Source organism: Oncorhynchus masou, chromosome 18, assembly GCF_036934945.1.
Source record: "Oncorhynchus masou masou isolate Uvic2021 chromosome 18, UVic_Omas_1.1, whole genome shotgun sequence".
Lineage (NCBI taxonomy): Eukaryota > Metazoa > Chordata > Actinopteri > Salmoniformes > Salmonidae > Oncorhynchus > Oncorhynchus masou.
The window spans coordinates 16,021,476-16,041,928 of NC_088229.1; the positions used below are offsets into that span (position 1 = coordinate 16,021,476).

Consider the following 20,453-nt stretch of genomic DNA (forward strand, 5'->3'; position numbering starts at 1 on the left):
ACCCCCACCCTCTTTCCCCACCCTCTTTCCCCCACCCTCATTCCCTCATCCTCTTTTCCCCACCCATAACCTCCACCCTCACTCTTTCCCCCCCCTCATCCTCTTTCCCCACCCTCATCCTCTTTCCCCACCCTCATCTCCACATTCATCCTTCTCCCCCACCCCTCATTCGCCCCCACCACCCTCTTTCCCCCACCCATCAACTCCACCCTCATCTCCACATTCATCTTTTCCCCCACCCTCATCCTCTTTTCCCCCCCATCACCCTCTTCCCCCCACCATCACCACACCCATCCCCTCCACCCTCCCCCCCCACCCTCATTCCCTCATCCTCTCCCCCACCCTCATTGTCTTTCCCCCCCTCATTCCCTCATCTCCCCACATTCCCTCATCCTTTTCCCCCACCCCCATTCCCTCATCCTCTTTTCCCCACCCATAACCCACCACCCTCATTCCCCCCCACACTCATCCCTTTCCACCCCACCCTCATCCTCTTTCCCCGCCCCTCATTCCCTCATCCTCTTTCCCCTACCCATCACCTCCACCCTCACTCTTTCCCCCCACCCTCATCCTCTTTCCCCACCCTCATCCTCTTTCCCCACCCTCATTCGCTTTCCCCCACCATCTCCACATTAATCCTTTTCCACCCCCACCCTCATTCGCCCCCACCACCCTCATTCGCCCCCACCACCCTCTTTCCCCCCACCCCACCCTCACCCTCTTTCCCCCACCCATCACCTCCACCCCATACTCTTTCCCACACCCTCATCTCCACATTCCTCCTTTTCTTCCCCACCCTCATTCACCCCCCCACCCCCTCTTTCCCCCCACCCCACCCTCATTTGCTCCCCCCACCCTCATCCCTCCTCTTTCCCCCATCCTCATCCGCTCTCCCCACCCTCATCCTCCACCCTCCTCTTTCCCCCACCCTCATCCTCCTCTTTCCCCCACCCTCATCCGCCACCCTCCTCTTTCCCCCCACTCAGCGAGTGAGTGATATGGAGGAGAGAGATTCCATGCTACAGAAATGGGCCCACCCTCATTCCCTCATCCTCTTTTCCCCACCCATAACCTCCACCCTCACTCTTCCCCCACCCCATCCTCTTCCCCCCCCCACCCCCATCCCCTCATCCTCTTTTCCCCATCCATAACCTCCACCCTCACTCTTTCCCTCCCACACTCATCCTCTTTCCCCCCAACCTCATTCCTTCATCCTCTTTCCCCCACCCATCACCTCCACCCTCACTCTTACCCTCCCACACTCATCCTCTTTCCCACCCCCTCATCTCCACATTCCTCCTTCCCCCCTCACCCTCATTCGCCCCACCACCCTCTTTCCCCCCCACCCTCATCCTCTTTCCCCCAACCTCATTCCTTCATCCTCTTTCCCCCACCCATCACCTCCACCCTCACTCTTACCCTCCCACACTCATCCTCTTTCCCACCCCCACCCTCATCCTCTTTCCCCACCCTCATTCTCTCATCCTCTTTCCCCCACCCTCATCTCCACATTCATCCTTTCCCCCCCCACCCTCATTCGCCCCCACCACCCTCACCCTCTTTCCCCCACCCATCACCTCCACCCTCTTTCCCCCACCCTCATCTCCACATTCATCCTTTTCCCCCACCCTCACCCCACCCATCACCTCCACCCTTTCCCCCACCACTCCACATTCATCCCCCCCCCACCCCACCCATCACCCTCCCCCCCACCCATTTCCCCCCCACCCTCATTCCCTCATCCTCTTTCCCCCAACGTCTTTCCCCACCCTCATTCCCTCATCGTCTTTCCCCACCCTCATTCCCTCATCCCTCTTTCCCCACCCTCATCCCTCATCCTCTTCCCCCACCCATCACCTCCACCCTCTTTCCCCACCCATCATCCTCCACCCCACCCTCATTCCCTCATCCTCTTTCCCCACCCTCATCTCCACATTCATCCTTTTCACACCCCACCCTCATTCGCCCCCACCCACCCCACCCTCACCCTCTTTCCCCCACCCATCACCTCCACCCCCATACTCTTTCCCACATTCCTCCTTTTCTTCCCCACCCTCATTCACCCCCCACCCCTCTTTCCCCCCCACACCACCCTCATTTTCTCCCACCCTCTCCACCCTCTCCATCCCCCCACCCTCATCCCTACACCCCATCCCCCACCCTCATCCCTCCTTTCCCCCCACCCTCATCCCCCACCCTCATCACCCCCACCCCCATCCCCCACCCTCCTCTTTCCCCCCACCCTCATCCACTCCTACTCCCTCACCCTCCTCTTTCCCCCCACCCTCATCTTCCTCCTCTTTCCCCCCCCACCCTCATCCGCTCCTACTCCCTCATCCCCCACCCTCATCCGCTCCTACTCCCTCATCCCCCACCCTCCTCTTTCCCCCCACCCGCTCCCCCCACCCTCCTTCCCCCCACCCTCATCCTTCCCCCCCACCCTCATCCTTCCCCCACCCTCATCCTTCCCCCACCCTCATCTTTCCCCCCACTCAGCGAGTGAGTGATATGGAGGAGAGAGATTCCATGCTACAGAAATGGGCTGATATGAGAGAGCCATAGAGAAGCACTGCATACAAAAAGGAGTTTGTGTACAAGGAGGACGGCCATATTGCCGCTTCCCTATTTTCCTCATTCTAGAATTACACTCAGGGAAAATGTACGTCACCCAAACAATTTACGATATCCCCGGATAAAAAGACATGCTTTATTACAATCTGCAGTCTGTGATATTTATGAATCATATTGTACATACTTCCTTCATCTCCCACTTCTCTTTGTCTCACAATGCAGAGAGAACCCTGACTGTGATTCCAATGTTTATTAGTGTAACGGATGTGAAACGGCTAGCTTAGTTAGCGGTGCACGCTAAATAGCGTTTCAATCGGTGACGTCACTTGCTCTGAGACCTTGAAGTAGTAGTTCCCCTTGCTCTGCAAGGGCCACGGCTTTTGTGGAGCGATGGGTAACGATGCTTTGAGGGTGACTGTTGTTGATGTGTGCAGAGGGTCCCTGGTTCGCGCCCGGGTATGGGCGAAGGGACGGCATAAAGTTATACTGTTACATTAGCTACTGTAGATAATGGGTGTCTGTCTGTGAGATGCATAGAACGGAAACAGTCACCCATCATCCCTTTAGTGCCTGATCACTTATGACCCTGATATTTGACTGACATACAGGAGGATCTATAAAGAGAAAACTTCTAAAGAGCAAATTGTATTTTACACCACCATCAATAAAATATCTAAACACAGTATCTCCCTTTGTTTCCTATTCAAATGCCACAAAACTAAAGCGAGGACACTGAGAATCTGACAATGAACAAAAGGACATGAAGAGAAAGCAGAGAGTGAAATACACAGATAACAAAAGGGTAACCCTGAACACCATAAGGTAGACATAGCTATTTCAGCAGCACTGCTTGTTTTCAATGATGTTCCCACCTCCACTGCGCTTTCCCCATAATACATCCACATAAAACAAAGAGTACATGAAGTGCAATGACACACAGTTTCCCAATTTAAATGTAGAGAACAAGATATATCACGTAATCTCTGGGCTGGAACACATAACACCTGTTTCTCTAAAACGGTTGTAAAATAGATACCTGCTATAAAAAAAGTATGCTTGAGGACATGTGATGTGCTTTTATAAAGGAGACAAAAATCTGTAACATTATACCATAAGAAAACAAATGTGTCATGTACCAGAAGTAAATTGCCAAGCAGGGGGTCTCCCCAAAGGTATTATCCAGCCAGAAGCTATTGCAAGGGGGAGTCAGTTCACGGGTGGAACATACAAGACAAAGAACATGGAAAAGAACTGTCGACAAGAACAGAGTCATCTGGAACAGACAGTCACCTGTGATGTCAGCTCTCCTTAGAGCAGAGCACTCAGTCCTACTCCTCAGTGTATAAACCACCTCGCTCTCACTCTTGTATTCTCCCAATGTCAGAGCCAAAAAGCTGAGGAAAAACAAAGTTACATCTTGTTATCATCTGTCATCCTCACAACTGTTCTCTCATCCCTCCTTTTCCACCACTCACAGTATTCAGTCAGATTTGCTGACATCAAACATTATTTTGATATAGTCTATGACATCAAGGCCATCTTGCTCCCTCTTGGTTTCCCAGATGCACACTCAGAAAAAACATCTCCAGAGAGGGGCTTCAAAGTGGTTTTAGCATGTGTGGACCTTCGAGAAATAACATGCCTGTCATTATCAGGACCCGTATTCATGAAGTGTCAGACTGTTGATCTAGGATCAGTCTAGCCTTTTGGATTAAAATAAGATTATATGGTCAGCGAGATCCTAAATCAGCACTTCAAGGCGCTCTGTGAGACCCAGAGAAATGTCATGTCACCATCAGGACTGGGCCTGGTATGGACTTCCTGTCCTCCCAGACAGTCCAAGACCAAAATCTGCCTCTCGCTCTCATCTTGCCTTCTTTTCATCGGAGTAATTGTAAAGTGTAATGAAAGAAAGATGAATAATTTAGCAGATAAACCCAGTAGCCTTTAAGAAATCCCCTTTCACGTTCCAGTGATAATACCATGTCATGCAGGCTGCAGACACGCAGTATTAAAAATCACTGTATTGAACATCAATGGGATTCCCCATTACTGTACTGTCATCGGTAGTTATGTTCAGTTTCTACAAGACTTGCCCTCATAGCTAAATGTGAACACACTCCGATGCTCTCTGTCATAGGGTGAGTCCCATGTGGCACCCTATTCCCTATGTAGTGCACTACTTTTGACCAGGGCCCATGAGCATTATTTAGGGAAGAGGGTGTCACTTGGAAGGTTGCCTTGTCCTCATACTGTAGCTTGCTAAATAGGAGCATGCTTAGTCACTGTCATAGGCTTCAGATTCAGAGTCAGTCTAGTCTGGCTGCTTTCAGACAAGATGAGTTTTAGATAAAGAGCTACAGTATTAGCTCTTCACTCCCAAGCAGCCCACAAGGGAAACCAAAGCTGATCTTTTAGATCTTGTCAACTTCCAATGTGATTAGCATCGGCCTTTCCCACTTTGGGTTTCCAGCTGCAGATCAAACAGAGCAGAGCAGTCTGCATACCTGTCTCAGTCAGAACACACCAGTTCCATTTGTCAAAATCCTGACCTGTGATCGGTTGTTGTGCCACAAAAACAACAACTGGTGTTAGAGATTATTCTTATGATCCACTTGCCATAGCCAAATAGTGTTATTGGGTGCACACACACCTGATCACATCCAAGAAACTGTGAAAAATGGCACTTCTTGAGCAATGATTTTCTTGAGAATGTGTTTTGCCTGTGGAGGTTGGTAACATTGATATTTATATCATTCGGTGTGTGTGAGGTAATCTGAATGGAGCTCAGAGTTCAAAGTGGCTCGATCTGGTGTGATGCCACAAGGAATGAGCCGACTTGCAGACTACACTCTATATTCATGGAATGGGGGCAAGGCTACAGTATAAATCAAAGACAACTCAGCAGAGCCAAACCCCTTCAAGCTCCTTAAAATCATGTCAGTCAGTCACACACTTGGGGATTTGGCTGCTGCAGGGCGGAGGCTGTCTCAGGTTATCAAACAGTACCCTTCCCCATCTGCCAATCTGGGATGGCACAGATTGAAGTTCTCTCGGTGTGAACAATCAAAGTGTGTCAACAGGTGATGTAAACAGCATTGAAGACTCAGACAGACAAATTGAACAGGATCTTAAAAAGAGAAACCACAACCCGTAGGAATAAATCTGAACAAACATGACTATCAACACTGTCAGTAGCCTAAAATACAGTATGTCACTGTATATACACATTTAGACAGTGACATAGATCATATTCAGACTATTGGATTCATTTGTTACTGTGGCTTCTGATGTTTAGACAAAATAACAGTGAGATTAGTCATCCAATAACAAGATTTTGACTGAAAGTACAGGGGAGAGAGAGGGAATAACAGATCGGGGTAGTGGCGGAGGGACGATTCCCAAAAGAACCCAGAGGTTGGATCAATGCCCTGTCTGAGCCTAATCAACCTGAGTGGTGCAGGCCTCGCGGGGATATTTCTAAATATTTGCCAGGCAACCCCACCCTCCCTACAGGAACTGCATTATAAGACTGCCAGTCCCGATACAGCGAGACCGGGGAGGCTTTGTCATAATTGGGCACACTAAACAGCAAACCACATGTTTACATATGCCCCTCTCTTATGATCTATAAAACAAACTAAATAAACCCCAATCAAACGCATCCATGTTGGGTTGAACAATGAAATTACTAAACATGGGTCTGAGTGCTTAGTGTTGCTCCAAAATTGTCCACTGATGCTGCAACAGTGTCATACGTGTTCATAATAACATAGAGGTTACAAAGACCTGCCTGTGGGCGTCTGATCTCTGCTTCCCAAGTTCATCTGTCGCCACAGCTAATACGTCATATGGTGTGGTTCTGTCACCTCACCTGTCACATCAACTCTACATCTCATATCTACACAATCAATGAAATCTAAACACAGCCATAACGGCACAAAATGGACAAATAGTCTAGACTACATTGTCAGTCCTAACAATAAAAACATTTCACTATATATGTTCAGATCTGCTTGTCCTAAAATGCCCACCCAGTCTCACCTTGCTTCATATCCTAGCATCCACTCAAAGCACCGAGAGAGCCCCAGTCTAAAGGAAATCAGTCGTAAAAAAAGATCCACAATGTAAGTATTTTCCAGTTGAAGAAAGGATTTATCCACAAGGTGAGGCCCTCTCCTCTAATAAGGAACTGTTTCCTCTAAACTACTGATAGAAAAAGGCCCGTCCGCGAGCATGTGAATTGTGTGCATCTCTCGCTGGCTGCCCTGTGCCGTGCAGTCTGCCTGCAATATCTCCCATTGTTCCAGGGCGAGTGAGGAGGCAGGCTTCCTGCCCCAATAGACCCTGCCTACTACAATAACTGTAGACTTGCCCCCACCTCTCTCCTCCTCCTCCTCTCCCCTCCAACTACTGCTAAACATTAACCCTGCAGCTGCTGGTCAGGCAAGGCCATAAAGGAGCGAGACAGAAAAGAAAGGGTGTTATGTTTCCAAAGAAACCCCACTATGTAACAGACAAAAGCGTGGACCCAGAGAGGATATCCAACAGTCTGGCTAGTTGGTTTGTTTAGTAATGGAGTTATCCAGCCAGGGCTATTCAACTGCTTGTATAAAGAACATGAGTTCTGTGCTAAGAGGATTTTATCCTGAATCAGACCATTAATGACTATTATTAATATGCAACAGAGGGAAAGACAAAGAGTGAATTAATAACCATACATGAACAACCAATACATAAGCTAATAATTAGAATATGCTGTTTGATTTGTAATAGCATTATTCATTTGTGAATTGATTAAGCAGCTAATGATTTTTTCAAATAACAGCTTTAATAACTGCCTTACACCAGTATGCCTAATTGTTTAGTATTTTCTAGTAAATAGCACATCATTACTAATAGAAAGTTGGGTGCATCCTTTGTTCATGGACCCTAATTGACTTGACAGAGGCCTGAGCTGAATGTAATGTACTTCAGCATTCCGGAACGCAAAATAAAAAGCCTTTTGGTTCTTTCCTGAATGTCAGTGTCTGCAGGCTCTCACACACACTTGGAATTTATATTTAACCTCATCAGCTTGCCAGTGGTGCCACATTCTGACAAAAGCTTTTAAACCTCTGCCGATTCAACCGCGACATTGGATAAAAATCATTGTATTGCCACATATTGTATTGAGAACAATTCAGCCATACCTACATCTAAAATGGCACTAGGTTGAGGTGTATCCTACTTCCTGCTATCAAAGAGACAATCAATGTAGTGCAACAATAGAGAGACAGAAATTGCTGTCTGTCCACCTAGTGGTTGGAAGTGAGAATAAACTGTTTATCTCCATCCAAAGTCATATAAATGGTGGATGAATCTGGCTGGAGACCATTAATGCATCCCAAATGGCACCCTATTCCCTATATAGGGAACTACTTTAGTTCACTATATAGGGAATATGATGCCATTTGGGACTCAGTCAATGCCTCTGCTCTGTCAGTCATTAATCCACATGGGCATCTATCTTTATGGGATGGATGTAATGAATGGAACAGTCACAGAACCAGTCCCCTCTGAGTGTCAGATAGGCTGCCATGGCCCATAGTCACCCATAAAATATCCACTTTTTCGAGGATCATGACCCACAAATAGAATATTAATGTTATGTTACTGATAGGAGTTAGCGACTGTAAGCTATAGGTAATGGATTTATGATCGAGGTAGAGTAAAATCAGAATACTGGTAGCTAAAAATCTCACATTTCTTAACAGTTTTATTTATCAGTGCTTAATGGTAAACTGCAGTAACAGTACATTGTGACATTCAGATTGAGTCACTAGTGACATGCTGACAGACCCGGCCACCACGGAGCACTGTTCAACGTGGCACCTTACAGATGTGCGAAGACATAGCAGGACATTTGACTTAAGCACAATGCAAACAGTTTGAAAACCAAGTCCATTCTATAAGACTGGCTTTCTCCATAAAAATACAAAATCCTCAAGGTTCTACCTGCCCTGGACCTGTATGACTAAAAAAGCACAAAAATACACTGCATCCAACCTTCAAATCAATATATCCCCAACACAATAAAGAAATTCAGCAATACATTGACAGGTTGTCCATCTGACTGACACATTCTTCTTCCTCATTGAGCAGTTGGTTGGTTTGCAAAGCGAGCCTCGTTGCTGTCAAAGGGGATTCGGGTTTTAAATTAGACCCCTGAGGTAAAAACCCTATTGAGAGGCAGACAGTTTAATGGCCTGTAATAGGCTCAGCTTCATGGGAGGTGGAGCTAATCCACCTAGAAGAAATGTGACACTGGCTGCTTCTGTGCTCTGCTGGGAGACACACACACACACTCTACTGGGAGATGTCTAGGGTGGGTCCACAGCTGGGGCTATAAAAGGGGAATGGTGGCCTCTATGGTAATTTGCATGAAGCTTCAGCGAATCCTTTACTAAGACCATGAAGTCTCGAATCGTACTATCCATTCCAGAGACATCCCCGGCATGTACTATAGCTTCTGCATTGCTGATTTTAACTATTCATGTGGTGGATACAAAGACATTCCTTTAAAATGCATAAAAAGACCAGATCCACCACAGAAAAACATTATTCTGTAGCCAGAATAACAATACATTTCTTCCAGGTAAAAAATATTTGATTAATGTTCAATAAAAATGTAATGTATTGTTCTTCTTACATTTCACTAAACATTAAACTCAAGTTATTTTATAACATGTCTTGTACTATTTGCAGCTGTATAAAACCTGTCTAAAATAGACAATGACAACTGGAGTCCTCTTAGTAACAACCGGTATGACATGCTGACAGACCCGGCCACCACGGAGCACTGTTCAACGTGGCACGTTAACAGATGTGCGAAGACATAGCAGGACATTTGACTTAAGCACAACGCAAACAGTTTGAAAACCAAGTCCATTCTATAAGACTGGCTTTCTCCATAAAAATACAAAATCCTCAAGGTTCTACCTGCCCTGGACCTGTATGACTAAAAAGCACAAAAATACACTGCATCCAACCTTCAAATCAATATATCCCCAACACAATAAAGAAATTCAGCAATACATTGACAGGTTGCGTCAGTCAGATGGACATTCTTCTTCCTCATTGAGTGGTTGGTTGGTGTGCAAAGTGAACCTCACTGCTGTCAATGGGGATTAGGGTTTTAAATTAGACTTTGAGTTAAGGTGTGTGTCCCCGAAAACATTCCATAGGGATGCTGGCCCATGTTGACTCCAATGCTTCCCACAGTTATTCAAGTTGGCTGTATGTCCTTTGGGTGGTGGACCATTCTTGATACACACAGGAAACTGTTAAGCATGAAAAACCCAGCAGCATTGCAGTTCTTGACAAACCAGTCCGCCTGGCACCTACTGTACTACCATACCCCGTTCAAAGCCACATATCTTTTGTCTTGCCCATTTACCCTCTGAATGGCACACAAACATAATCAATGTCTCAATTGTCTCAAGGTTTAAAAATCCTTCTTTAACCGGTCTCCTCCCCTTCTTCTACACGGACTGAAGTGGATTTAACAAGTGACATAAAAAAAGGATCATAAATTTTCACCTGGCCAGTCTGTCATGTACTTAATGTTTTGTATACTCAGTGTATATTGCACCCTTAAGGTTCTATATAGCAACCCTGAGGTTCTGATCAATGAACCCTTTGGTTCTATCCAGAACCTTTTTTTCTAAGAGTGCAGCCTTCCTTACTGAACAAATTCAGGTAATAACTCAGTTTCACCAGCTCAAAACATTTTTGTTTCTGTGTTGTACCTACTGGACACAACCCCGGACCCCTGCAATGTTCCATAATGTTTGCCTACTGATTGTGGTCCTGGCTATAGAAGAGCAGGGTGGTTCTCAGGGCCAGAGAGGTGCAGGGACCATTAACATGTGGGCAGGCACACAGCCAGGCGCTAACATCTGGACACCAGGCATTGTGGGCGCGTCCTACACGGCACTCTATTCCCTATATAGTGCACTACCTTAGACCAGAGCCAATAGGGCTCGAGTCAAAAGTAGTACACTATGCTGAGAATAGGGTGCCGTTTGAGACGCAAGCCCGTGTCAGTCAGTACAGACGCCCACAGAACCAGCTCAGCTGAAGCCAAGCATGTTCTCACATCCCAACATCCACATCCTTTGTTCTCATGTCTGGCCAGACCCAGAAAGACTTATTCATAGAATAAAATATATATAATTGAAGCCCATTGACATTACAAAGAGGTTACTATATGGTTGGAAACTCCATACATCTTTTATCTTGACTGTCTGAGAGCCATCTCTTTATGAAAACAATTGATCATACAGATGCCAGAGGGTAGCTAGCTATATATAATGTCCATGGTATGTCCAAGTATCTTCATGTGTTTCAAGTGCATTGAGAAATTAGATTGATGGTAGCGGATTTAAGTAGGAGAGTGAATTTTAAACATACCAGCAACAAGGCATATCCTAAGCTTACGAAGCCGCTTGTAGGAGTGATGTACTGATTTGTTACTAAGCTGCTTGTAGGAGTGATGTACTGATTTGTTACTAAGCCGCTTGTAGGAGAGATGTACTGATTTGTTACTAAGCCGCTTGTAGGAGAGATGTACTGATTTGTTACTAAGCCGCTTGTAGGAGAGATGTACTGATTTGTTACTAAGCCGCTTGTAGGAGTGATGTACTGATTTGTTACTAAGCCGCTTGTAGGAGTGATGTATTGATTGTTTTTAAAAGGGCAGTACCCTAATAATGCACCATTTTAAGCACTATTTTGGATGGCAATCCATGAGTGAATTTCTCAGAGCAATGGGACTTTCTGAGACCATACGCAAGCAAGTTATAGCATTTTACAAGCATGTTGTACCAATTTTTTTGATGTCTGTCACTTCATGCTCTTTCAGATCAGGTTTTCACAATCACGACCAACCATTTAACATGTTATTGGCCAAACTGGATGTGTGCCATTGAACTGGCTTGCTTGAATTGATTAAAGCCGCTACATCGCAAGCCATATATCCCCTGGTTGAGGCGATGAATTGGATGTTTGTTACAGCTGCTTTGTGGAGGTGTTTTAACCAGGTGTTTTAACCAACTGCAATGTGTGACCGCAGATTCCATTTTAGGGTGGATTTTGAACGAGTTTTAGTCCTTTATACTTTGAGGAACACTCACAGATTAATGAATTGTTGCAGTATAGGCCTATATCTAAGCCCAAACGGCTATTGTTATTTTCTACCAAGCAAATGATTTGATACGGTTTATATTAGTAGACAAATACCAGGGGAATAGTTTAAGCTGTCCTTAATGACCCCTAAATAATGTTCTGCCTTTAGCAGAACATTCCAGTTGACTGACACACAGGCACCAACTCTTCTGATTCTGTGGTTTGTGTTTTTTTAAGAAAAGGAGAAACAAAAAGGCTGCTGGGTAAAACAATGCAGATGAGGGAAATGTTCTTTCATCCAAATTTCTGCAGTGTGTTTGGAAACAGTAGTGATGTCTCAGGGAGACCTTGGTCCTGTCTCCTGCTTTGAGCTCAGTCATATCATTCCAGCTACACAGGGTAATTTATGAATATTTGACATGCCAATGTGATGCAGCTCCAGAAGCGCCTCAGCTGGTGCGGCTGCATAACCATGGTAACTACCTGCATGCAGCAGACTGCGGGGGTGCAGAGGGAATTAGAGGAACAACTGATAAGACGAGACGGGAGTGGGGTTAGTCTGGCTGACACCTAACTCAGTCACATGGGTCGCGTCAGCAAGGCTAGAGAGGGGTAGCCCTGCCCAGCACATCTTCAAAGGATGCTGATGAGGCATATGCAGAGGGGAAGCAGCAGGTTTAAGAAAGGTAGGCCTCCTAGTGACACTGTGACCTATCTGTGGAAGGCATTCAATAACAGCACTGTAGAAGCGTGTCTGAATGGAGCCCTGTGCAGATGTAACTGTTATCAAGTCTAATTCCGGGCTCTCCAACCATGTTCCTGGAGAGCTACCTTCCTGTAGATTTTTACTCCAACCCTAATTTAGCGAACCCGATATGAATGGTTGACAAGCTGAATTAGGTTAACTACACTAGATCAGTCAACACAACCAGGAACAACAGTGACCGCTAGGGAATTAATTACCTTGACTTTACAGAGGTTCTAATCTAAAATGTAAAAATAAATGTTACATTTAAAAAAGTACGAAATTAGGCCTATTCCATGAGTAGGAGCCCAAGGAATAGTCAAACACTAAGTCAACATTTTAGACCAAGACTAGAGGTAATGGCTGATGTCTTCTGTGAGTATTTGGATATTGTAATGATGTTCAAATGTCAGCATGATTCTGTCAGACTCAGAACACAATGGATACATGGAAGCTTGATGATCAAAGGCCAAATAAACACATATTTTGATCATGTGCTACTATGTCAGATGTAACATGATTCACATATTTTAAAAGACAGTCTTGTTGCAATTAAGGGAAGTATATAATTTGTTTTTATCTCAATGGATCCAATATTCATCATGTTTTAAGCTTGTAAATCATTAAAAAATATATGCAACAATCCCAATCTTATAACATGATGACATATAGCAACTGTGTCTCACAGACATACACTACTGTTCAAAAGTTTGGGGTCACTTAGAAATGTTCTTGTTTTTGAAAGAAAAGCACTTTTTTTGTCAATTAAAATAACATCAAATTGATCAGAAATTCAGTGTCGACATTAGTCATGTACAACATTAACAATGTAGCTGGAAATGGATGATTTTTAATTGAATATCAACATAGGTGTACAGAGGCCCATTATCAGCAACCATCACTCCTGTGTTCCAATGGCATGTTGTGTTAGCTAATCCAAGTTTATCATTTAAAAAAGGCTAATTGATCATTAGAAAACCCTTTTGCAATTATGTTAGCACAGTTGAAAACTGTCGTCCTGATTAAAGAAGCAATACAACGGGACTTCTTTGGACTATTTGAGTATCTGGAGCATCAGAATTTGTGAGTTTGATTACAGGCTCAAAATGGCCAGTAATGAATGTGTACTACTCCCTTCACAGAACAGCGCAAACTGTCTCTAACCAGAATATAAAGAGGAGTGGGAGGCCCCAATGCAAAACTGAGCAAGAGGACAAGTACATTAGAGTATCTCAGTTGAGAAACAGACGCCTCACAAGTCCTCAACTTGCAGCTTCATTAAATAGTATCCACAAAACACCAGTCTCAACGTCAACAGTGAAGAGGCAACTCCGGGATGCTGGCCTACTAGGCAGAGTTCCTCTGTCCAGTGTCTGTGTTCTCCCCCCCATCTTAATATTTTATTTTTATTGGCAAGTCTGAAATTTGGCTTTTTCATTGCAACTCTACCTAGAATGCCAGCAACCTGAAGTTGCCGCTTCACTGTTGACGTCAAGACTGGAGTTTTGCGGGTACTATTTAATGAAGCTCCCAGTTGAGGACTTGTGAGGCATCCGTTTCTCAAACTAGACACTAATGTACTTGTCCTCTTGCTCAGTTGTGCACCGGGGCCTCCTACTCCTCTTTCTATTCTGGTTAGGGACAGTTTGTGCTGCTCTGTGAAGGTAGTACACAGCGTTGTACAAGATCTTCAGTTTCTTGGCAATTTCTTGCATGGAATAGCCTTCATTTCTCAGAACAAGAATAGTTTCATTAGGATCTTCTTCTGGCCATTTTGAGCCTGTAATCAAACCCACAAATGCTGATGCGCCAGATACTCAACTAGTCTAAAGGGCAGTTTTATTGCTGATATAAATCAGGACAACAGTTTTCAGCTGTGCTAATATAAATGCAAAAGGGTTTTCTAATAATCAATTAGCCTTTTAAAATGATATACTTGGATTAGCTAACAACATGCCATTGGAACAAAGGAGTGATGGTTGCTGATAATGGGCCTCTATATGACTCTGTAGATATTACATTAAAAATCAGCCGTTTCCACCTACGATACTCATTTCGCCTAGTGGTTAGAGCATTGGACTAGTAACCAGAAGGTTGCAAGTTCAAACCCCCGAGCTGACAAGGTACAAATCTGTCGTTCTGCCCCTAAACAGGCAGTGAACCCACTGTTCCTAGGCCATCATTGAAAATAATAAGAAGTTGTTCTTAACTGACTTGCCTAGTAAAATATATATATTTTTTTACAACATTAGGAATGTCTACACTGTATTACTGATAAAATGTTGTTTCTTTCAAAAACAAGGACATTTCTAAGTGACCCCAAACGTTTTAACGGTAGTGTGACACAAAAGGCATGCAAAAACATCTGTGAACAATTAGAGCCAGGGTGAGGGAGTGCTTCTACCACCCATTACACTTGAATTAGTCACTGCTGTTCATGGTGTAAGTGAGCACATTTTGGTAACAATGCTTAAAATAATGGCCTAGATTCCATACTGAACTGAAATCTAGGGGTTCCCCATAGTCAAAGTGGTGTGTTAACCCAAAGGTGAAATGCTATACCCAAACTGAATTGCAAGATCAATTCATTCAAATGTCACTTGCACTCGCTTCGTTTTATTTTTCTGAAAGCTAAAACAAATCTGTCGACATTTAGACAAATTTCATTACATCAATAACACGACTGCCTATTTTACCTATTTCGCTTGTCACATTGGTGCGACAACACACGCGCGAGTCGAATCAATACATTGAAATCAAACTCACCTCATTTGAAGTTTTGGTGGGTCCTGCTGAAAACTGACCATTCAGTAATGTATTGGCCCAAATATACTCAATGGCTACGTTATACAATAACCTTTATATAAGGCGGTGTATTGAGAGGCCACCCCTGTCTTGTCTTGGGCCGTTTTATCGCTTCGTCTGCATGGGTGTATTCATTACGCAGATTCTGTTGCAAAACGTTTTCCAACAGAAACGGTTTACCCCAAACGGAAATGGTTAACAAAAACGAGAGTTTCTATTGGACAAATTCAGGTAGGCTCCTCCCCGTTTCGTTCGGTTCTTAAAAGGTAAACTGTTTCCATTGCAAGAGGTAATGAATACACCCCAGGTTGCCTCGGCTTGTTTGCAGCTTTTGACTTCTCGGACTGGGTAAGGGAAAGTGATGTCACCAAATTAAATTGCATTATCCACCCCAATTTCAGGTCAGGCTGTGTTCCATGTTGCCAAGTACGACTTTTTAATGTCACTTTGTCGTCTCAAAAGTTCCACTGATGATGCTTTGGAGAATAATATTTTTTTTCATTGAAAAAGGCAAATCAAGATGCAGGCATTTTCAGAAAGTACATCAAGGCTGCATTTAGACAGGCAGCCCATTTCTGATCTTTTTTCCCCCACTAATTGGTCTTAGACCAATCACATCAGAACTTTTCACAACAGCTTTTTTTTCAGAGCCTATTGTAATTGGTCAAAAGACCAATTCGGGGAAAAATATCAGAATTGGGCTGCTTGTGTAAATGCAGCCTAAGTGCGGTACAAATGTAAATGGGTTGCACACACAAAATAGAAAATCTGAAGAGCTTATGTACATCCAGGAACTTCTTTGCAGTTGCTGGAGTTACAGGTAAACTCATGAAAAATTAAAGGAAAACGCTGCACACTGCTGTTCATGAGATTTTAATTGACAACATTTCAACCCTGAGGTCTTCATCAAGCATCCACATCCCATGTGGGCGTGGAAGGTCCTTTATATTAGAGGCAGTGCTCAGTGACATCACTTCCCGTTTTAAAAGGTGCACTGTGCAGAAATCGCTCTGCCATTTCCTGGTTGCTAAAATTCAAATAGTTTACCTTAGTTTGTGAAAAAACAAGCAAGTATAGAGTAGAGAATCATTGTACCATCTGAACCTCTATCTTCTTCATAAAAAATATTGTATTTTCAGTTGTTTGAAGCTGGTGTTCAAAACCAAAAGTAAAAGACACAAAAAGGAAACTTAAGAACGGAAAACATAGAAATAGCGCACATAGAACAGATCTACCACTTTTAAAACTCACACTTCTTTGTGAATTTGCTCTGGTTACCCAAAAAGTTACATATTGCAGCTTTAAGGGGTTGCCCCTTCCTCAGAAAGTGATGTCACTGAGCTCTGCTCCTATATAAATAACATTCCAACCCATCTGGGATATGGTTGCCATGGTGCCTAAGGCAGCCGTAGTAGTTTACTCCTTCAAATTGTTATACACTTTTTTATGCACATTGTTTTTAAATCAACCTTTTGTTTTTTTGATAGCTTATCAAGATCATAGGAATCTTTTTTATTTTGATCATTAACATTAAGAGTTATCATATGTGGTTACTTCTCCAACCTCGCCAATCAACTAGCAAAATGTCTGAATTCAAATGTCAGCCTAGCTAAATCTTCCTTGATCCTCATCTCATCTACCATGTACGAGTCCAAAGGCAGGACCAAAACATTCAGAAATGGCAGCAACCTTCATTCATTATACAGAAGGATTCCTTAGAAGTCTTGAACAGATTAAAACCAACCCTGTGTAAGGAGCTCAAGAACAGCCTCTTTCAATACAAGCTCCCATGGAAAACATGCAGACGGCGAGGTGGTAGGAGACTAATTAACAAACCAACGTCTATTGTGTGCACTCGTAATGAGTGCAGTACAACATGCCCACCGGACTTGGACGATAAAGGACACCAGCCATTTCTGCAGACTGACCCTCAGGCAAATGACATCACCCACTCCAAGCCAATACAGTCCATACAGAGCACTGTGGATCAACCAAAATGTGATGAAAGTTTCCACCAATGCCTCCACAAGTTTTGCAATCTACAATATCCAATACTTAACAAGTCCTCTTTTGTATGAGTTTCTCAGACAATGACTGACATGATCTGAAACATGGCTCAAAGAGGGGACTTCTACCATCAAAATGAGGCAGCGCCGCCTGGATATACATATTCGGAAAGTATTCAGACCCCTTGACTTTTTCCAAATGTTATGTTACAGCCTTATTCCAAAATGGATGAAATTTCCCCCCCCCCTCAATCTACACAAAATACCCCATAATGACAAAGCAAAAACAGGTTTTTAGAAATGTTTCAAATGTATTAAAAAATGTATTAAATGTGATATTTCAGTTTCATAAGTATTCAGAACCTTCAGCAATTACAGCCTCGATTCTTCTTGGTATGATTCTACAAGCTTGGCACACCTGTATTTGGGGAGTTTCTCCCATTCTTCTCTGCAGATCCTCTCGCTCTGTCAGGTTGGCTAGGGAGTGTTGCTGCATAGCTATTTTCAGGTCTCTCCAGAGATATTTGGGTTCAAGTCCGGGCTCAGGCCAAAGAGTTCAATCTTGGTTTCATCAGGCCAGAGATTCTTGTTTCTCAAGGTCTGAGTCATTTAGGTGCCTTTTGGCAAACTCTAAGCATGCTTTCATGTGCCTTTTACTAGGGAGTGGGTTCTGTCTGGCCACTCTACCATAAAGGCCTGATTGGTGGAGTGCTGTAGAGATGGTTGTCCTTCTGGAAGGGTCTCCCATCTCCCCAGAAGAACTCTGGAGCTCTGTCGTATGCCTTTCCAATCATGTCCAAATTAAATTTATCACAGGTGGACTCCAATAAAGTCCAAATAAACAGAATGCACCAGACAACTCTCATTTGCAAACATAAAAAAAACAAGGGGTCTGAATACTTACTGAATGCACTGTAAATACATTGAAAAGGCGAGCAGCCAAGGCCTTGCTGTTATATACAGAGACTGCTTCATTTTAAACCCACAATCTGCTGCTGATTTTCAGTCTTGAGTGCCTTGCTTCAGCCTTGAGTGCCTTTCCTCTAAGTCGACCTGCACCCACTCTGTCCTGAACCCCCAACCCAGACTGCCCATCCCCTCAGCAACTTCACAAAGTTCCATCCACCACTACAGTCAATCACTTGCTCCCTTGACCCTATCCCTACACAAAACCTGCTCATCTAGCCAACTTCAGTTTGTCACCACCCTCATCAACAAGTCCCTGCTGACCGGTGAGGTACCAATGCAATCCCTCTTCAAAACATCCTATCCAACTACAGCTCCATCTCCGGCCTCCCCCTTTCTATCGAAAGTGTTGGAGAAAGTGGCTGCAGACCAGCTTCAATTCCATCAGTCTTCCAATCAGCTGTACACATTTTTCCAGTCTCGCTTCTGGCCCTTGCACAGCACCAAAACAGCTCTGGTGAAAGTTAGCAACAACCTACTGATGGCTGCAGATTCTGGGTCACTTAGCCTCATCCTCTTAGATCTGTTCTACTTTTGACATCTTTGCCCAAGACATCCTCCTGCGGTGTCTCAAAGAGCACATTGCAGTCTCCGGAACTGCTCTGAACTGGTTCTCCACCTACCTCTCCAATAGGAAGCAGTAAATCACGATTGGAAGTCCAGATCGGAGGAGTCTACAGTCACACGTGGTGTCCCACAGGGGTCCGTTTAGGGGCCTATTCTGTTCCTAATCTACATGCTCCCTCTCAGCCAAATCCTCAGAGACTTCACTGAGTATACAAAACATTAAGAACACCTGCTCTTTCCATGACAGACTGACCAGGTGAAAGCTATGATCTGATATTGATGTCAGTTGTTAAATCCACTTCAAATCAGTGTAAATGAAGGGGAGGAGACCGGTTAAAGAAGGATTTTTAATCATTAAGACATGGATTGTGTGTGTGCCATTGAGGGCGAATGTGCAAAACAAAAGATGTAAGAGCCTTTGAACGGGGTATGGTAGTAGGTGCCAGGCGCACCAGTTTGTGTCAAGAACTGCAACGCTGGTGGGTTTTTCACACTCAACAGTTTCCCATCTGTATCAAGAACGGTCCACCACCCAAAGGACATCCAGCCAATTTGATAAAACTGTTGAAAGCATTGGAGTCAACAAAGCCTGTGGAATGCTTTCGACACCTTGTAGAACCCATGCCCCGACAAACTGAGGCTGTTCTGAGGTCAAAGAAAGGGGTAATGGTGCAACACAATATTAGGAAGGTGTTCTTAATGTTTGGTATACTGAGTGAATAACATCAACTTCCACGGCTACGCTGACGATACACAATTATATATTAACACAAATCCGGACACCATCTCAGCCCTAGCAGCTGCCTAGATGACATCAGGGCATGTATGAAAAACTTCCTCTAGCTGAACAGCAGCAAGACAGAGGCTATGCTTATTGGGACACCCAAGCAGGTCACCAGTGCTTATTGGGACACCCAAGCAGGTCACCAGTGCTTATTGGGACACCCAAGCAGGTCACCAGTGCTGAAAACATCTGCACTAAAACTGATGGTCAAGCAACCCTTCTGTCTTCTTAAACCCGGGAGTAAAGTTTGATCCTTCGCTGTCCTTTGATGCCCATATAAAACATCTGCAAAAAAACATTTTTTCCATCTAAGAAGTATCGCCCAGCTCAAACCATCGCTTTCGCAGCCAGATGCAGAGAAACTCATCCACGCATTGATCGTCTCCCGAATCGACAACACTGTTCGGTGGCCTTCCAGCCAAATCACTTCAGAGGCTTCTCTAGAATAGTCCACATCACCCACATCCTTGCCAAACTCCACTGGCTACCGGTCAACTATAGGACTGACTTTAAAATTATCCTCCTAGTGTTTAAAGCCATGAATGGATTTCGCCCCACCTACTTTAGCGACCAATTTGTATCAATGAGCCACATCACATATGCCACTCCAACACACCACTGCTCCAAGATCCCAAGGAATGTACTTCGGGGGACTGAGCCTTCTGCTCTCTTGCCCCTCACCTATGGTACTCTTTCCCTGACTAGAGCTGCTCCACCAATTTGAACTTTTAAAAACAGGCCTTAAAACACATTTCTACAAACTGACTTTCTTATAGTCCAAATCTGGAATGTCATTTTAGCACCAAGCCCACTATTGCCATGTCCTGCCTTCAATCTATAA

At 44.3% G+C, this 20,453-nt stretch overlaps 1 protein-coding gene across 3 annotated transcripts in view; it reads right to left on the reverse strand.

Moving 5' to 3' along the window:
* LOC135504044 (nck-associated protein 5-like) overlaps positions 1-15,416 on the reverse strand; it is a 29,882-nt gene extending 14,466 nt beyond the window's left edge. For 2 of the 3 annotated variants that reach the window (XM_064922297.1, XM_064922296.1), the window contains exon 1: positions 15,251-15,416. In XM_064922297.1, coding sequence (XP_064778369.1) covers positions 15,251-15,291 — 41 coding nt within the window. In that variant the 5' untranslated portion in view covers positions 15,292-15,416. Of the gene's footprint in view, positions 1-6,615; positions 6,887-15,250 lie in introns of those variants that run through there. The other variant, XM_064922298.1, reaches the window with a different exon arrangement.
* Positions 15,417-20,453: the final 5,037 nt, after the last annotated feature.